At 42.0% G+C, this 18,573-nt stretch overlaps 1 protein-coding gene across 1 annotated transcript in view; it reads left to right on the top strand.

Annotated features, from left to right (window-relative positions):
* The first annotated feature begins 546 nt into the window (after positions 1 to 546).
* The window catches only part of LOC135209582 (dedicator of cytokinesis protein 9-like), a 52,027-nt gene continuing 34,000 nt past the window's right edge, over positions 547 to 18,573 (top strand). Inside the window, 10 exon segments of the mRNA XM_064242260.1 lie at positions 547 to 697; positions 4,973 to 5,073; positions 5,356 to 5,472; positions 5,654 to 5,826; positions 6,033 to 6,102; positions 6,369 to 6,496; positions 6,908 to 7,010; positions 7,639 to 7,801; positions 8,004 to 8,161; positions 8,396 to 8,551. Coding sequence (XP_064098330.1) covers positions 4,975 to 5,073; positions 5,356 to 5,472; positions 5,654 to 5,826; positions 6,033 to 6,102; positions 6,369 to 6,496; positions 6,908 to 7,010; positions 7,639 to 7,801; positions 8,004 to 8,161; positions 8,396 to 8,551 — 1,167 coding nt within the window. The 5' untranslated portion in view covers positions 547 to 697; positions 4,973 to 4,974.

Genomic DNA, 18,573 nt, shown 5'->3' with positions numbered 1-18,573 from the left:
CACGCATCTAGAGCAAAAAGTGAATAGACCGGTGAACCAAGTGGTCGCGTTCACTTGTGTAAATTGGATGAAACCTCGGATTCAATGACTCACCACCAACAAGTGGTTTGAAGTACGCAGTCTCAGTCTCCATGATTTCGGTAGCAGTGGGAACACCCTAAAACTTTTCGTGCTTTTTGCCGTTCCCCATTGATTTTCCTCCATAAGAACTCGAAGAAAGTAATGAGATAGTATGGAAAATCAGAAGGGACCCATGGGAGGATAAAACGCGTATCGGTAATTATTCTGCTGTTGCAACACTACACTGCCTTTGCAATTGAGGACAGATATGCCGTGCATGTTCTAGCATTAGACTTCCCTAAAAAGGAAAACGGCATTCAATTCAGTTAATTCAGTGAACTGTGCGACTGCATGTTATGCCTGCAAATGCAACATTTAGCATAGTAACCTTAAGGCAAGTTAAGTATACTTCCTACTTTACAACTGGTGATGGTTAAGATGACATTTTTACTTAAATTATAATAAAATAATAGCAATCGAAAATAATTTAGAGAATTGACATTGCAAACGTCTTCCGCAAACAGTGATTAAACATTTAGCTTTCGTGACTCGACTGAACGCACCCCAAGTAGTGAGAATGTAAACAAAGATGGATAGTTAGTGCATTAGCGAGATGTAATTGCTTTACCAGATCCAGGTAAGAAAACCAGATAGTTATTCAAATATCAACAGTTTTGGAGTTATAATAACGCAGAAGATGATTTAGATTAACGGTGTAATGACAGGTGCATCGGCAGCGTAGTATTTGTGAAGGCATTTGCCCCGCCCATAAGTTACACCAGGTACACCAGTACTTAGGATAAGCATTCCCTGAATGATTGATTAACCCGGCTTTAAACTTTCGGAATCTTTGCTCAAAGAGGAAATGGTACTTTTCTTCTTTATAAACGTACGTTGCTCCCATATTTAAACGTTTTGCGTCATCTTAACAGCTGTAGGTAGCCTACCTAGCCTTAGGATAGGATTGCTCAACTTAATAGTAGGTAGTAGCCTAGGTAGTACCACCTAATCCGCCTGGTAAGGTTTACTTAAGATCTGTAAAGGCCCAGAGTAAGCCAGTGGTATTGATATTCCTAAGGATAGATTTTTAACTATAAACCCTATGCTAATCAAACTCCAGAGTTGAAGATAGGATTTTACAGTGTTTTATGTGTTAGATGTGTTTTGATAATGTTTCTGACAATTACCTATATACCTAGGGTAAATCACCACGGCAGGCCAAACAGGCCACGTACAATCAATGCTTGCCACCCTCCAAAGTTAGAAATTAAGGCCAAATTTTAAGATTTAAACAGAGGGTAGTGAAAAGGGTGGCTACGGCAGTGGAAATCTCACCAAAACGCTTTAGAAATTTTTACTTACAACTAAAAATGTTTCGAAGATTGACGTCATCTTGATGTTTACGGAGTCGCTTGTGTCAACAAACTTCCCATTTCCTGTGCTAAATCTGCACACCACTTGTACCCATAGACGCTGGGGCACTTTCATCACAACAATCGTAAACCCAACCTCTTACCAGCACTATTCAAGGGGACTACGGCATTCTTTGCGGCGTTTTGCGCTCTTCAATTGTTTATCAGTGTTGTCAATTGGTATGTGTTTACCCTCCAAACTAGGTATAAGACTTACACAAAACCGGGGAAATAAGTGAAATTAGCGTATCTATTTGTATTATATATACGTACATATTACAGCAATTTTATCATTACTGCATTACTATGACAACTAGAATTCGTCGAAACAGTTTTTAAATGCATCGGCGTATGTGTGACGCTCCACTAGATTGGCAACGATGAGTCATTTTTCCTCACGTCGTCTGCTCGTAAGTATACATCCGAAACATTTGTAATTTTTGGGGGTTAATTTGGTTGCAAAAAAGGGATAATAGACATGAATTAAATAAACATTTTGAAGTAAAGTTAAACTAAATATTGAGTAAAGTAAACAATTAGGGGAATAAAGCTTTGCATCTCATAAATAATCAGTGTTGTCGTCTCACTCCGCAAACACAGTTAGCGGAGTGAGTGCTTAGGAACCAGGAACCACAGCGTGGTTCAAGTGCACTGTGGAGTGAATTAAGACCAAAATGTGTATAATTACAATCAAATAAGCACTGTGGAGTTTCAGTTGTGATGGCAGTAAGGATAAAAACCATCGATTACAAGGTAAGAATGAATTCAGTTCCAACCATAACCCCGGGAATAACAAGTTTCATACTTTCACTAATATAGGCAACAAAATGTTGTTTTATTGTGCTGATTACAACTGCAATCTTGAGTAAGATCAATAAACGTTACATATCTACGCTAACATTGTTCAAATGAGTGCTGGGAAGGCTGGGGAAAGATGGTGGCCGTCACTGATGAGAACCTTCCATGCAAAACGTAGCCGCCATATTGGATTTCAAAACTGCCTTGAAAACATATTTTACTAAGAGCTCACATGCTTATTTTAGTTCGTATGGGGCTTTCATATATCACATTATGTTGACGAAACTTCAGTCTTTGAAATGGTATGCTTAGTTGCAATTGTATTCTTGTTTCACCAATTAAATATCGAGTGAATAAGACCCGTCCACCGTGATGAGGGTTGGCCTGCCGTGGTGTTCTACCCTAGTAGGTAGTACCCTATTGTGGTACATAGGGTAAAAAACCGCATGGTACAGGGGTGGACCATGTACAATCAATGTGTACAACCCCAAGAAAAGTACATTATAACGCGTCCTGACACCGGAGTAGAGGTCTTTAGCTCCGTTTCTCACCAACAAGTCGCGTCTGATTCCCATCTCCGATGTCAGGACACGTTATAATGTACTTTTTTTGGGGTTGTACACATTGATCGTACATGGTCCACCCCTGTACCATGCGGTTTTTTACCCTAATACCTAAGTTACCTAGTAAGATAAATGTAAACAAGACTGTCACAAGAAGATAACCTATGCCTATGAATGATATAATGTGAGAAATTCACAGAGATAGTGAGATACTTTCTTTTGTTTGTATATTGACTTTCATCCCTGATGGGCTGGTACTAAATATGGTGTCCCAAGGATTGTTTAATATAGGGTTTATCCTTAATAATTAGTATAGGTATCAATAAACATTATCTTTATGGAAGCGTCTTGGGTAAAACCGCGTGGACTGGTCAACTCACCGACTACCACGGCTAGGCCACCCTCCGAAAAAGTACTTTTAATGCTTCCTGACACCGGAGATGGTCATCAGGATCAAGTTGTTGTTGGTGAGAGAAGGAGCTAAAGACCTCTACTCTCCTTTCGAAGTAAGTATTTTCTCCAAAGTTAGAAATTAAGGCCATATTTTAAGATTTAAACAGAGGGTAATGAAAAGTGTGGCCAACGTAGTGCCCACACCACCAAAACGCTTTTGAAATTTTTACTTACAACTCGGAATATTTAGAAGATTGACGCCATGTCGATGTTTGCGGAGTTGCTTGTGTCAATAAACTTCCCATTTCCTGCGCTAAATCAGCACACCACTTGTACCCATAGACGCTGGGGCACTTTCATCACAACAATCGTACACCCGACCTCTAACCATACTTATCGAAGGGGACTACACCATTCTTTGCAGCATTTTGCACCCATAATCTGTGTTGTCGTCTGCTGCTCGTAACTGTGTTTGCGGAGTGAGTCCTTAGGAACCAGGAACAACAACGTGGTTCAAGTGCAATATGGAGTGAATTAAGACCAAAATGTATATAATTACAATCAAATAAGCACTGTGGAGTTTCAGTTGTGATGGCAGTAAGGATAAAACAACCGATTACAAGGTAAAAATGAATTCAGTTCAAACCATGACCCCAGGAATAAAAAGTTTCATACTTTCACTAATATAGGCAACAAAATGTTGTTTTATTGTGCTGAATACAACTGCAATCTTGAGTAAGATCAATAAACGTTACATATATACGCTAACATTGTTGAAATGAGTGCTGGGAAGGCTGGGAAAGATGGTGGATTGTCTGTGGTTAGACCAGCCAGCCTCACGATTGCCACCATATTGGATTTCAAAAGTGCCTTGATAACATATTTTACGAAGAGCGTCACATTCTTATTTTAGTTCGTATGGGGCTTTCATATATCACATTATGTTGACGATTGTTTACCCTACCCCTTTTTTTAAAAATTTAACTTGTAAACCATAATCATATTTCAGCATTGAAAATGTTATTTTCCAGTGTTTTAGTGTGTTTTGAATGCTTGTAACATTTGTTGTCCTGAAAAGCTAGTAGTTTTAGAGAAACTGGACCCCAATTATATATATTTTTGGAAGCATAGTGGGAAACTGGGGTTTTAGGCCCTTACATGAAAATATATGAGTCGAATGCAGGGATGTATGCTACCCCAATCTAGGGCTCTAAGTCCTGAACTGGCTGGGGACTTTATTCCCCCTGGACTCTCTCCACTTAAATTAATTTATGGCACTGTAAATTAAAACAAATAACAGGCTTGTGACCTAATCCATCTGCACGCAATTTAGGATGTGGGTCCTTACCAGGCTGGAGGGTGGTTCTAACCTAAACTAGGTTACTGTAATCGCAAGTTAATTTTAAGGTTGTGATCTAACATAACCACTTCTAACCTATTCAAGGACACCAGTTGAAGGAGCTTGGCAGGTACTTTGGAAAGATGGATAAAATTGGCTAACAGTATAACAAAATAGGGATTATGACATAAGTAAAAATAGGAGTGGTGTATATATGAAACTTAAAGCTTATTATATGTATATTTGTGTATCAGCGTGCTAGTCTTCCAAGTAATTTTGTTGTTATTTCTAAGTTAGTGAATAATGTGCATCAAGATACATATTAGATCTGTGAAAATATACTACTTACTTGAACTATATTGCTATTTTCATGTTAGAGATTTTTTATTATCTTTTTCCATTTGCAGCCATGGCAGAGCGGAAATTCACACGTGCCCTGGGAAAGCCAGGCATGGCTGCCCAGGTGCGCGAAAATGTATCCCAGGCAGTTAAAGCAACAGCTACTCAGGTGAGAAACTCAGAAATATACTTGAAATCCCAGATTTTATTTGCAGAAACATTTCTTTGATAAGTAAAATATTAATTTCCAGTTGTAGAAATACAAGCCAGTCTCTCATCAGATTTCTACCTCAACTGTCCCTGCATAATTCCGGATGCTGAGGGAGATGGTGCGAAGATTTTTTACTCCTATATAAAAGACTGATTTGTATAGTTAAGGAACATGCATATTATCTTAAACATTTGCAACACTGATAACTCCAATTTTAAAGCTGATATTTTACGTTTGCAGGTAAAGCCTAGGCTTGCAGACCCTATAGACTTTGAAGAATTTGTTTCCAAGAACAAGGTGATGTTAAACAACGACCCTTTACGGGAACTTCTAATGTACCCTCCAGATGACATATCGGTTAGTATAATACGTATTTGACTTGTGGAAATATACTTCCTGTTTAGAAATTTTAACCGTGTTCGTTTTGAGGTGTGGACTATTAGGATTTGACAAATTATGCTGTTTTCTATCATTTTATTTCATATTTAATTTTTATGTTTGCTTTACAGTATTAACTATTGGTTTCCAATTTTTACAGCATTCTGTTGCACCTAGAGTCACTAGAACATTGCAGTCCTTAGCAGCTGTACATCTTAAGGAAGATATCACTGATCCTCTTGTTCAACAGTGTTTGAGAACTTACTCTCAAGACCTCACAACCATTACCCATAAATATTTGCCCTACTCAGGATCTTATATTCATCTTCCAAGGTTTGTGAAGATAGTATATTGAAACACTTTAAATTGTTAAAGATATCTTTTCTTTATTAGACTGCATCCCTTTCAAGAGTTTATTGGTTTATAATACATATGTGGTTTTATAGTGATGTTTGTTCACTTATTACCAGTAGTAATAGCAACAGATGATTATGAATAATATATAAAATAGGCATTCACTATTATTTCTCTATTTCCAGGCTTCCACGTGTTGATGACCTTAAGGAACAAGTTTATGAAGTAGATACAGATATTGAGCAGGGAGATTTGGTTTGTAACGAATTGATAATTTTCTGTTAAATATGTTAGATGAATGATTTTTCTTTTGTATAAACAACTTGTGCATTGTTCTGTCTCTAGATGATTTAATTTTATGGGGGTGAAAATTTAATGATTCTTTTATTTCATAAACAACAACCCTGTAAATGATGTTCAACAGAGACTTTTTCTTAAAATGTTGCATTATTGACAATTCAAGTGATTGCTTGCACATTATTCATTTCCAGAATAAAACTATCGTTGTGTTTTCTCAACAGGCTTTGTTAACTAATGGGGAAAACATATTAAAAAAAGGTTACTTACTAAAAGGGCCAGAAAGTGGAAATGAAAAGATATTTGGAAACTTCTCATCTAAGACCTTCAAAAGAAGATTTGCATGCCTAAGGTAAGGATCTCTCTCTCTCTCTCTCTCTCTCTCTCTCTCTCTCTCTCTCTCTCTCTCTCTCTCTCTCTCTCTCTCTCTCTCTCTCTCAAAATGATTTGATTTGATATAAGAAAGTGGCAGTTTACTATGTTGACTGGAAGGATTCAGTTTACAGAATGGGATATAGATATGTCAGGTTTTCAGAGAATGATTGTATGTTGTTTGTTGTAAATAGAATCTTTTGTTTTAATAAAATTTTAATTTTCACTTCAAATTGTAATGTAGAAATTTTAGTCCTATGTTCACAGTACTCATCAGGTCATCCTTTAAGATAGTTATAGTACAGTGTCCTATCAGTACTTAAGTAAAAGTAGGGAATGATTTTTTTCAAGCTTCACATAAAAAAAAGAATTTTTTTTTATCTTTTCAAAGGCAAGAAGTAGATGGTACTTACTTATTAGAGTTCCATAAAGATGAACGGAAACATGACCCCAAAGGAACCATTGTCATGGATTTTTGTACAATACTAAGGCAAGTAAATTCCTTATGTATGGTTTTATAGTAATTTAAATGTCTTACTTTTAAAATGGGTATTTATATTATATTTTTCATTGTTATGACTTTTATTATTATCTCATGATTTCTTAATTGAAAGAGCCGTTTCGATCTTGCATCTTTTGGTATTAGGGTATAAGGTTAAATGCTTGCAAAGACCACTTATTTTATTGCATTTTTCTATGTTGTAGATACTATGTTTTTCTGCAATATTTTTCTGGTTAGTTGTCACCTTTGAATATCTCAGTAGATTTTGATTTTATAATAACTGTGCCAGCTTTGAGTTTCATACATTTCCTTCCAAAAAATTTATGAAAAGCTGCACTGTAATTTCATGACGTCTAGTGGTTTCATCATTTAACAGACATTTTTTATTTTATGACTTCCAAACTAAAGTAATACTATTGATATATCATAACCAAATTCATTATTGTCAAACATAGTAGGTATGGTGGCTTAAAGTTTGTGTTGCCCAGAGTTAAAGTTTTTATTGTGCTGTAGTTGTGATTTCTTTAAATCCAGATTCCAGGCTGCAATTACAATCAGATTTTTGGTATGTTTCTTTTGTTCTTTCAAACATGAAATATGTTTACTCTCTTCTATTGTAGAATCCTCGCAGAGGTAAATGCTGCTTTGAATTACAAATGTCTGATGGTGGAAAATCTGTCATGTTATCTGCCGAGAGTGAAGCTGATTTAGAAGACTGGATTGATAAGCTTACACGGGTCTTGCATGCTGATAAACCACATGAAGAGGGAAGAGGAGATCGAGGTATGTTACAGATTTTGATGAAAATACTCCCTTAAACTTGATTAGAATGTTATGTAAGTTTATTCATTTTGTCTTTAGTAACTAAGTTTTTATGTAAGTATTTTTTGGGATTGGCATCCCTGCCTCCTAGTAAGAAACTTTATTAGTTGCTATTTTGGCCATTGTAGGTATCTTAGTGTTGACTTTTTTACTTGTCTTGCAGGTACTACTCCACCATCTAGTAATTACGGAACTCTTCGAGGCCTTGAACATAGTTTAAATCCCCAGCTGATAAAGTACGCACATGAAACTGACTTTTCAATTGCTCAAGCAAGACGAGAGGATCGCCATCAGCTTTTTACCTGTTATCCTTCATTACCTGTATGTTGAAATGAATTCAAAGAGTATTTATATTGATATTTGTTGTTTTCTTTGATCTTACTAGACATTTATTTAGAATGCCATTTAATCATTATACTATTGTTTTTAAGAATGGAGGATGTTGTTAGAAAAAGCTTTGTAAAACTTATTGAAAATTTTATATTTTTCTATGAAGATATCCTTGATGGTGTACCAAGTCTCATTATTTTTTGTGTAATGACAAATGTTTTTCAGAGGAGTGAAAGTGAAAATGGAAGTGTAGAGCTAGCTGATGAGAGTTTGATTTGGCCATATGAAGAGAAGTTTGGAACACGTTTCAGGGTGATTTTTGAGAGCTTAAAGTTCAGACTACAGGCTCCGTTGGATTCTGGTGATGGACCATTATCACAGGTAACGAAGCAACTTTATTTATAATATATCGCTATATTTTTATAAAGGTAATTTTGGTGTGTATTTTGTGCCCAGTTTATCTTTGCTGTACTCCTAAGACATAAATAGTTATTTGTAATCTTGTGACCAGTTGCTAGTTTCATAGTACACATATAAGCAGAAAGCAATCGTACCCACATTAAGCTACAACAGTTTTGCCCACTATGTGACAGAGCATTTTGTTCATGAAACTTACCTGTCAGATATATATATAGCTGTATTTTTCTGAAGTCCGACAGAAATTCAAAAACTTCCGGCACACACAGTGGCTCGGCCAGGTGGTTAGTACCCATTCCCGCCGCTGCGGGAGGCGGGTATCAGGAACCATTCCCATTTATTTTTCTATTCATAATTTTGTTCATGAAACTTACCTGTCATATATATATGCTGTATTCTCCGACGTCCGACAGAATTTCAAAACTCCCGGCACACGCAGTGGGCGGCCAGGTGGTTAGTACCCATTCCCGCCGCTGGAGGCGGATATCAGGAATCATTCCCATTTTCTATTCAGATTTTTTCTCGTCGCCGGTTCGGTAAAACAACTGTTTACAGACCTCCGCCTAGGATTTTGAAACTTCTTGTGCTAACTTGAGTATTCTGATTGACTTTTGGTTTTGATTTGGCTTGTTGGCTTGGCATACGTGATAGTGGATTTGATTTGAATTTGGCTTTGACTTTTCTTTGATTACGATGTCTGGATCTAGCGCTGCTAGCTTCAGGGTGTGTAAGGTGCATGAATGTAAGGTGAGGTTGCCGAAAGCTTCGGTAGACCCTCATTCAGTGTGCTCGAAATGTCGTGGTCATGTATGTATGTGGAATGATAGATGCATCGAGTGTGAGCAATTGACTGAAATTGAATGGAAGGCATATGATTCTTACGTGAAAAAGCTTGAGCGTGATAGAATCAGGAGGTCTTCCTCTAGGAGCGCTTCTGTGAGTAGAAGTCAAGGTAGAATTGTATCTCCATTAAATCCTCCTGTAGATGTAATTCAACCAGATCCTGTTGTATTGCCTCCGAACAATCAGGAAGTGTCTGCAGAAGGAAGCGTATTAGTTACGATCATGGAGTCGATTCGTGCCTTAGAATCTAAAGTGATTGCTCTACAGTCAAATGTGAATTGTGATAAAAGTGTTAGTGCATCTAGTGTAGTGGAAGGGGTGTCAGATCGGTCCCATAATGCCTCTAGGCCTAGGCCCCTGCCGGACTCCCAGGCCTTAGGGAGAGGGCATAAGCCGAAAGCCGAAGGAGGGTTTACGGGATCTGATGACCGGTCTGACGTCCCTTCGGCAGAAACTGAGGACGAATCTCAGGCTGCCGGTGTTCGTGCACGGGCACGAAATACTTAAAGAGTGCTTCTCTTCTTCCGAGACTTCCTCTCCTCGCCGAGGTTTGGGACGCTCGGAAGACCTCTCAAGGGGAGAGCGGCAGGGGCGCAAGTTGTCGCACAAGCGGCCGTCGCTCTTGTCGCCCTCTTAAGAGAGGTTTCAGAGAAGAGGACGCTTCACGTCCTTCTGATCGTTATGTAGATTCGTCACCTGAAGATTTTGAAGCTTTTCCGCCACAGAAAAGAACAAGGCTTCATCAGGGGAGGACTCTTTCGAGCGTCCAAAGTCGCTCTAAGCTTGTTCCTGAGTTGAAGGAAAGGGCATCCCCTCGCCCATCTTCCTCGCACAGGATGAGTCCTTCTCCTGATCGAGAACTTTCCCCTTCAAGGAAAATGCTTTGGGAAATGCAGAGACAGTTAGCCTCCTTTTTTGAGAGAAAGGAGGCAGAAAACTAGTCATAGAAGGAAGGATAGGTGGCTGCCTATTAAGAGAACTAGGCAGTCCCCTGCTCCTACTCCGCGTTTTTTTTTTTCGGCCTTTGAGTCTACTTCTAGTAGCCAGACGCATTAGAGAACGTGATTATGTTCCTCATGAAAGGGCGTCTAGGAGAGACGAATTTGACAGAGACGTGAGTTGTCGCACAAGCGGCCAGGCGTCTTTGTCAAAAGGCCGAGAACGCTCAAGAAATCAAGATCGAACGTCAAGCTTTGCATGTTGATGATCACGCTCGGCGTCTTGAACAACGAAGCGCTTACCAGACTCGAGAAGACGCTTTTCAAGACGCGCGGATCGCTCGCCAAGACGCTCCAACTGACGCTGTTCAGGACGCACGGCGTCCTACACATCAGGACGTTCAGCAAGACGCTCAAGCGGACGCTGTACAGGACGCACTGGGGGGCGTCCTTCACATCATGACGCTCTTCAGGACGCACGGCGTTCTTCATATCAGGACGTTCTGCAGGACGTTTCTCAGAACCGCACGGCACCTTGCATATCGGGACGCTTTTTCAAGGATGTTTCTCAGGTTAAAGTGTCGAAGTCATCGCGATCTTTGAAAGGCGCTGATGACCAAGAGAAGGATTCGTCTAGTGATCGCTGCCCTACTGATGATGACGAACCAAATGCGTCAGCGTCTTCAAACTATAAGACGTTGACGGATTTACTTAAGAAATTATTCCCAGATAATTTTCAAGCGCCAAGTCCTTGCTCTCCACCTTCACAATTTGCTTCATCGAAGGCCAGGAAGGCCCCTGGCTTCGTTAAGATGGCCACTTCGCTCTCCGCGAAGAGAGCGTTTAAGAGAGTCCAGGATTGGATGGATTCAAGGAAGGTTAAAGGGAAGACTTCGTTTGCACTTCCTCCATCTAGACTGAAAGGGAGAGCCGGGATCTGGTACGAGACAGGAGAAGAAGCAGGATTGAAGGCACCGTCCTCTTCTCAAGGAGATTTCGCCAATTTGGTGGACGCTCCAAGGAGATCTTATTTGTCATCGGCTAAGGTTTCCTGGACAATGACGGAGACGGATCATCACCTCAAGGGGTTATATAAGACGCTAGAGGTGTTTAACTTTTTAGATTGGTGCCTCGTGGGCGCTGATGTACAATCGAGGAGTCAAGACTCAATTTCGCTAGAAGAGCTTTCGAGTGTACTAGCTTGTATGGATAGAGCAGTAAGGGATGGCTCTGATGAGTTAGCATCTCATTTTGCTACAGGTCTGCTTAAAAAGAGAGCTCTCTATTGTAGCTTTACGGCGAAAGCAGTTTCTCCCGCTCAGAAGGCGGAGTTATTATTCGCCCCCTTCTCTACGCATTTGTTTCCGCAGTCCATGATTAAGGATCTGTCGGTAAATTTGCAAGAAAAAGCAACAAGGGACCTCTTGACTCATCTTCAAGACGACCTACTCCTCAGGCTTCTACTTCAACAGCTCCAGCACCCAAGAAGAAATTTAAGCCCTTTCGTGGAGCACCTTCCTCTAGAGGTTCCTCGAGAGGAAGGGGGTCCTTCAGAGGTAAGATCTCTTCTACCAAGAGGGACAAGATTGACATTTCTGCCCCTTCAGGCACCTGTAGGTGCGAGACTCACCTTATTTGCTCAGGCATGGAGGACGATAGGGGCGGACACCTGGACCCTAGAGGTGATCGAGAGAGGATACAAGATCCCTTTCCTCTCTACGCCTTCTTTGAGCACGAAGCCGATAGACCTGTCGCCCGCATACCAGTCAAGAGAAGCAACAGATCTTACTCGACCTTCTAGATCAAATGTTGGAAAAGAAGGCAGTAGAGGAAGTTCTGATGCTGGATTCCCCAGGCTTCTACAACAGGTTATTCCTGGTTCCGAAGCAGTCTGGGGGATGGAGACCTGTCCTAGACGTCAGCAGACTGAACGTTTTTGTAAAGAAAGAAAAATTCAGGATGGAAACTTCTCAGTCTGTGCTAGGAGCCTTGAGACCCAGGGGATTTGGATGGGTGTCATTGGACCTTCAAGACGCTTATTTCCACGTCCCGATCCATCCCCAATCAAGGAAGTTCCTGAGGTTCGTCTTAAAAGGACAGGTCTTCCAGTTCAGGGCTCTGTGCTTCGGTCTGAGTACGGCGCCGATGGTTTTTACTTTCCTCATGCGGAATGTGGCGAAATGGCTTCACCTATCGGAAATAAGAGTCTCGCTCTACCTGGACGACTGGTAATCAAGTCGCCTTCGAAGTCAAGGTGCTGAGGACCTTCAGACGACATTACAGCTGACAAAGGCCCTGGGCCTTATAGTAAATTACGAAAGTCCCATCTGATCCCCACGCAGTCCATCGTGTATCTGGGGATTCAGATGGATTCAGCGGCTTTTCAAGCTTTTCCATCAAAGGAACGTCAGCAGAGATGCTTAGAGAAAGTGTTAGCCTTCTTAGGGAAAGAAACATGCTCGGCGAAGGAATGGATGAGTCTGCGGGAACCATTTTCTTCGCTGGAGAAGTTTTGTTTCCCTGGGGAGGTTGCACCTCAGGCCACTCCAGTTTTTTATGGCAGAAAACTGGAAAGACAAGAATCTAGACTCACTTGATTATATCAAAAAACGCGTCAAGGATCATCTGAAGTGGTGGCAAGATCCGACCAAACTCTCGGAAGGGATGTCCCTCAAGCTTTTGAGCCCCGACCTAGTGTTGTTCTCAGACGCCTCCATGGTGGGCTGGGGAGCAACACTAGGAAAGGAGGAAGTGTCAGGCCTCTGGAGAGGGGAACAGAGGTCCTGGCACATAAACTTAAAAAGAATTGGAGGCTATTCGGTTGGCCCTTCAGTTCTTCGAAGAACGATTGGTGAAGCCGAGTTGTCCAGATCAACTCGGACAACATTACGGCTCTCGCTTACATAAAAAAGCAGGGGGGGGACACACTCTCGGTCACTGTTCGTGATAGCGAGAGACATCCTTCTATGGGCGAAGGCTCGAAACATAGTGATCTGACAAGGTTCATTTCAGGAATTCAAAATGTGCGAGCGGATCTTTTAAGCCGTCGACATCAGATGCTTCCCACAGATGGGGGGGGGGGGGGGACCCTACATCTAAAAAGTCTGTCAGGAGCTATGGAAGTTGTGGGGACGCCCGCTAGTCGACCTCTTCGCAACCTCGAAAACGAAGAGGCTTCCGATTTATTGCTCTCCAGTACTCGACCCGGAAGCATAGCGGTAGATGCCATCCTATGGGACTGGACGGGGATGGATGTGTACGCCTTTCCCCCGTTCAAAAACTCTTAGGAGAGGTAACAAGGAAGTTTGCGGCGTCGCCAGGAGCGAGAATGACTCTGATCGCCCCCTTCCCTTTTGGCCCTCAAGCGATTGGTTCACGGAGGTCATGTCTCTTCTGGTAGACTTCCCGAGAACCCTGCCAGAGAGAGTCGATCTTCTCAAACAGCCCCACTTCGAGAGGTACCACGGAAACCTCTCCGCTCTGAGTCTGGACTGCGTTCAGACTATCAGAAGTTGGCCAGAGCGAGAGGTTTTTCAAGATCAGTGGCAGAGGCTATTGCCAGTGCGAGAAGAGCTTCCTCTCGAGCAGTTTATCAGTTCGAAGTGGACTGTCTTCAGGAGATGGTGTAGGAAGAGAGGGTATTCCTCCTCCACGACCTCTGTGAACCAAATCGCTGAGTTTCTCCGGCATTTGAGAAATGTGGACAAATTAGCAGTGCCCACGATAAAAGGATATAAGAGCATGCTGTCAGCTGTCTTCCGCCACAGAGGATTAGATCTGACAAATGATAAAGATCTTCACGATCTTTTGAGATCGTTTGAGACAACCAAAGTACTACAACCAAAGGTTCCATCATGGAACCTTGATGTAGTTCTAAAGATTCGTTGATGTCGGCTCCCTTTGAACCTATGCATGCTGCCTCATTGAGAGACACTACTAGAAAGGCGATTTTTCTAACTGCTCTTGCTACGGCAAAGAGAGTTAGTGAAATTCAAGCAATTAGTAAAGATGTGGGTTTCAGAGGACACAGTGCAGTGTGCTCCTTGGATCCTAACTTCTTAGCGAAGAATGAGAACCCATCTAACCCCTGGCCAAAAACCTTTGAAATCAAGGGGTTAACAGAGTCATCGGACAAGAGCCAGAGAGAGTCCTGTGCCCTGTCAGGGCTCTCAAATTTTACATGCAAAAGACCAAAGATTGTCGGGGTCCTTCGGAGAACTTATGGTGTTCTGTTAAGAGACCCGACTTTCCTATGTCGAAGAATGCACTGGCATTCTTTTTTGCGAAACACCATCACGGAGGCCCATGCGTCCTGCTCGGATGGTGATATGAAGCTTTTGAAAATAAAAGCCATGAAGTGAGAGCGGTTGCGACTTCAATGGCATTTCGAAAGAATATGGCACTTAATGATATCATTAGCGCTACTTTTTGGCGAAGCAACTCTGTGTTTTGCTTCACATTACCTGCGGGATGTGAAGACGGCATATGAGAACTGCGAGTCGCTTGGACCATACATATCCGCAGAAATGGTGTTGGGGGCAGGGAGCAGCACAAATACTACCCTATAGAAAAGGGGTAGGTGTGCTTTTTAATTTTGGTGTTGGTTTATGGTTGAAGGGTTGGTTGCTTGAGGCGCCTTCCCTTTCTTTAGCCTAGAAGTTATGGGACTAACTTCGATAGGTTAGGTCAGGTGGTGGTTTTTTAGCTTCGTTGCCCTCACAGTATGGTCAATATGGTCTAGTCACATTGTGGTCACGCCCCCGTCGACAGATCATCTAGAGCGCACCAACTACACAGGTCACTACCTTGTTGGCAACTCTAGTAAAGCAAAAGCAGGACTTCGATGACAGTAATCAAGAAGTCAGCTATGCTAACAGGTAAGGAATCAAGATGTCAATCATCTGCACCTTGAGGTGTTTCCTAAATCCTTCTGATTCTCGTCCCTTTCCCACCTTCCAATTGGTGGGATTCAGCTATATATATATCTGACAGGTAAGTTTCATGAACAAAATGTTATTGTTATGATACAATAAAGTTTTGTTCATACTTACCTGGCAGGATATATATAATTAAGTACCCACCCACCTCCCCTCAGGGGACAGTGGTATGAAAAATCTGAATAGAAAATGGAATGATTCCTGATATCCGCCTCCCAGCGGCGGGAATGGGTACTAACCACTGGCCGCCCCACTGCGTGTGCCGGGAGTTTTGAAATTCTGTCGGACGTCGGAGAATACAGCTATTATATATATCTTTTGCCAGGTAAGTTATGAACAAACTTTATTGTATCATAACAATAAACATTTTTCTGTCGCCAGTGCTGGAAACACCTGTTTTCAGTACCTCCGTCTTAGGATTTTGGAAACTTCATTGCCGCTAAATATCCTAATTGTCTTTTGATTTATTGACTTAGATTTGTGCTAGGCATACGCTATCTTAAATTGTTTTGAATATGAATTCATTTTTGTATATCTGAATCTAGTTAGTCTAGTTTTCAGAGGGTGTTGTCTGCTAAGATAGGTGTGGCTACCGAAAGCTTCGGTAGTTCCGCACTCGATATGCACGAGGGCTATGGGTCTTGCTTCTTTGTTGAGATTTGTCATGTAAGGAGTGTGAGACTTTGTCTAATTCCGTAAGGAAGACGTATGATTCGTATGTACGCAATTAATCAGTAAACAAAAGTCAGGGTAGGCTAACCTACCTGTAGACTTTATTTTGCCTAACCCTGTAGTTTATGGCCTAAGGGCTATAAATATGTCTCGTGAGGTAATGCCCTTACGTTATAGATTCCATCTGTATCTTGGAATCTAAGGTGCTCGCACCTCTCCTATCATTGTGGTGAAGAGTGCTACTTCTGTAGTTGTACTCCTCAACCCTGTAATGTTGCCTTCGGGCCCTAAACAGTTTCTGTAGAAGGGTATTGACCTTTCTCTGATACTCTATCGATTCGTAACTTAGAATCGAAAGTGCTGGCTTTGGAGAGCAAAAGTGAAGTGGCTAAGTTGCAGTGACAGTGCCCCTTGTGTAGGTTGAGGGGTGCATCAGATTTCGGGGGGGGGGCCTTTATAATTTCGCCTCTAGGCGGGACCTCTGCTTGACTCCCAGGAACAGTGAGAGAGCATGTCGAAAGCCGAAGGAGGGTTACGAGGAACTCCCACCGATCTGACGTGCCTTCGGCAGACCTGAAGATACTCCCAGGCTGCCAAAGTGCGTGCACGAATCCTGAAGGATTGCTTCTCGTCCTCGAAGCGTCCTCCTTGCGCAGGTTTGGAGCTTTCGGAAGGACTCGCGCCTCTAAATAGAAGCTTTATAGAAGAGGACGTTTCACGTCCTCTCTCTCTCTCTCGTCATTCGTTGCAGTGAGAAGTAAGAACCCCCCCCCCCCCCCCCCGCGAAAAAAACGTCGCCTGAACTCGTGTACGTCTTTCCACCGAGAAAAGGGAAAGCAAGTCATATTAGCAGGACGCTTTTGAGCGTCGGACGTCCTAGCTTTGTTGCTGTGAGATATAAGAAGGCGTTTCCCTCGCCCCACCCCGCGTATTCTCACACGATCAACCCTTCACCTGAGACTGCTTTGTGCAGTCGTTTTTTCTCTCCGAGATGTCTCTCGCTCTTCCCTGAAGGCAGTTTCTTTCTCGCTTTCATTGACGCCTGTCAGGAGCGTGACGCTTTTCTGCACGCTTCTTTTGACGCTCGGCTTGAACGGGACGCTCGGATGGACGCCAGGCGTGCGCGGTGCACGCTAAGCGCACGCGGATGGACACCAAGCGCGCGCCAATTGGACGCCGAGCGCGAGCCAGTGGACGCCGAGCGTGTGCCAGGCGGCCAGCGCACGCACGCGCAGTGATCGCCTGCTGAACGTTTTCTTTAACTTCTTTCAAGCTGATTTGGCCTAAAGATTTTTTACCTACCTTGGGGGATCCTTCTACCTCGCCTGCGAAGAATGTGAAGTAAGCAGTGCTTCGGAGGAAGCTTAAAGTGAAAAGGCAACTTGCGTTTTCGAAACCAGCAAGACCACGGGTTCGTGAATTCTAGAGGTCTCTGTCAGTTAATATTGCTTTTCGTAAAGTCCAGGATTGGATGGAGTTATGGAAAGCTCAAGGAAAGATCTCTTTTGCTCTACCGCAGTCAAGACTTTGCAGTAAGGCAGCTATGGGTTATGTAAAAGCTCGACGTCCTGCACGTCAGGACTCTCGGCAACGTTCAGTAGGATTCTTGCAAAGGCACTCATCAAAAGGACGCTCTTCAGGAAAGCGCAAGACAGGACTTCCTTTGCCATACTGCCAATAAATTTTAAGCTTTAGCAGGCATTAGTTGTGATACGGGAGAGGAAGCTGGTTGGAGAGTTTCTTCCTCTTCCCAGGATAATTTTGCAAGCTTTTTAGCCATCTGAAAGGGCTTTTCAGATGATAGATTTTGTTAGTTTCCTAGTCGGGACTACGCTGCCGAATTGAACATCGTCGTTCTACCTGTCGTAAGCCGTCTCTTAACAGGATTCTTGCCCTTCCTCGTTTGAGACGGGAATCGAAAATAAAATGCTCGACTTCCTGGATTACGTTTTGTCAATTCAGTGAATTTCCCCCATTGACAATATACTATCGTTTTGTCAAGTAAGTGGGTATCCCCTCATTGACAAAATATCTCTTAGTCTCGTAAATGGGTTAGTTCTCATTGACAAACTTCTCATTAACTTTATATTGCGTAAGCGGATATGCTCTTATTGACAAGATTCGGAAGAGCTCTCATTCATCATTCGCAGGCTCGTACAAGAAATAGACTTGTAGACTACGTCAATGAACGCTTATGTCCTATAAACATAAGAAGGCTTTTTTGAGCTGTCCGCTTCAATTCTCTGAGTTTTGTTCATGAAACTTGCCTGTCAGATATGTATGTAGCTGTATTTCCGAATTCAGCTATAGTATATATGTCTGCCAGGTAGTATGAAAAACTTTATTGTAATATAATACTATCATATTTTGCCTTGCGTTATTTTACTACTGGTTGGTTCAAGTCATATACGCTTGCTGTGGTTACCTCTTCGGATGGCAACCGAGAGGTCTATTGTCTATTATTTTAAGGACATTTAATCGTTACTCCTTGCAGCCTTCCAGGAGTTCCGATTTATCTTTTACCGTTGTATGGTAGTGTTATGACGACACAAACGCATCTATATATTTAGCGTTTTCTGTTTCGCTTAAATATACC

The sequence above is a fragment of the Macrobrachium nipponense genome, chromosome 38, assembly GCF_015104395.2.
Source record: "Macrobrachium nipponense isolate FS-2020 chromosome 38, ASM1510439v2, whole genome shotgun sequence".
Lineage (NCBI taxonomy): Eukaryota > Metazoa > Arthropoda > Malacostraca > Decapoda > Palaemonidae > Macrobrachium > Macrobrachium nipponense.
Note: the sequence above shows the minus strand (reverse complement) of the source record. Positions and strands in the feature narration are given on the sequence as shown.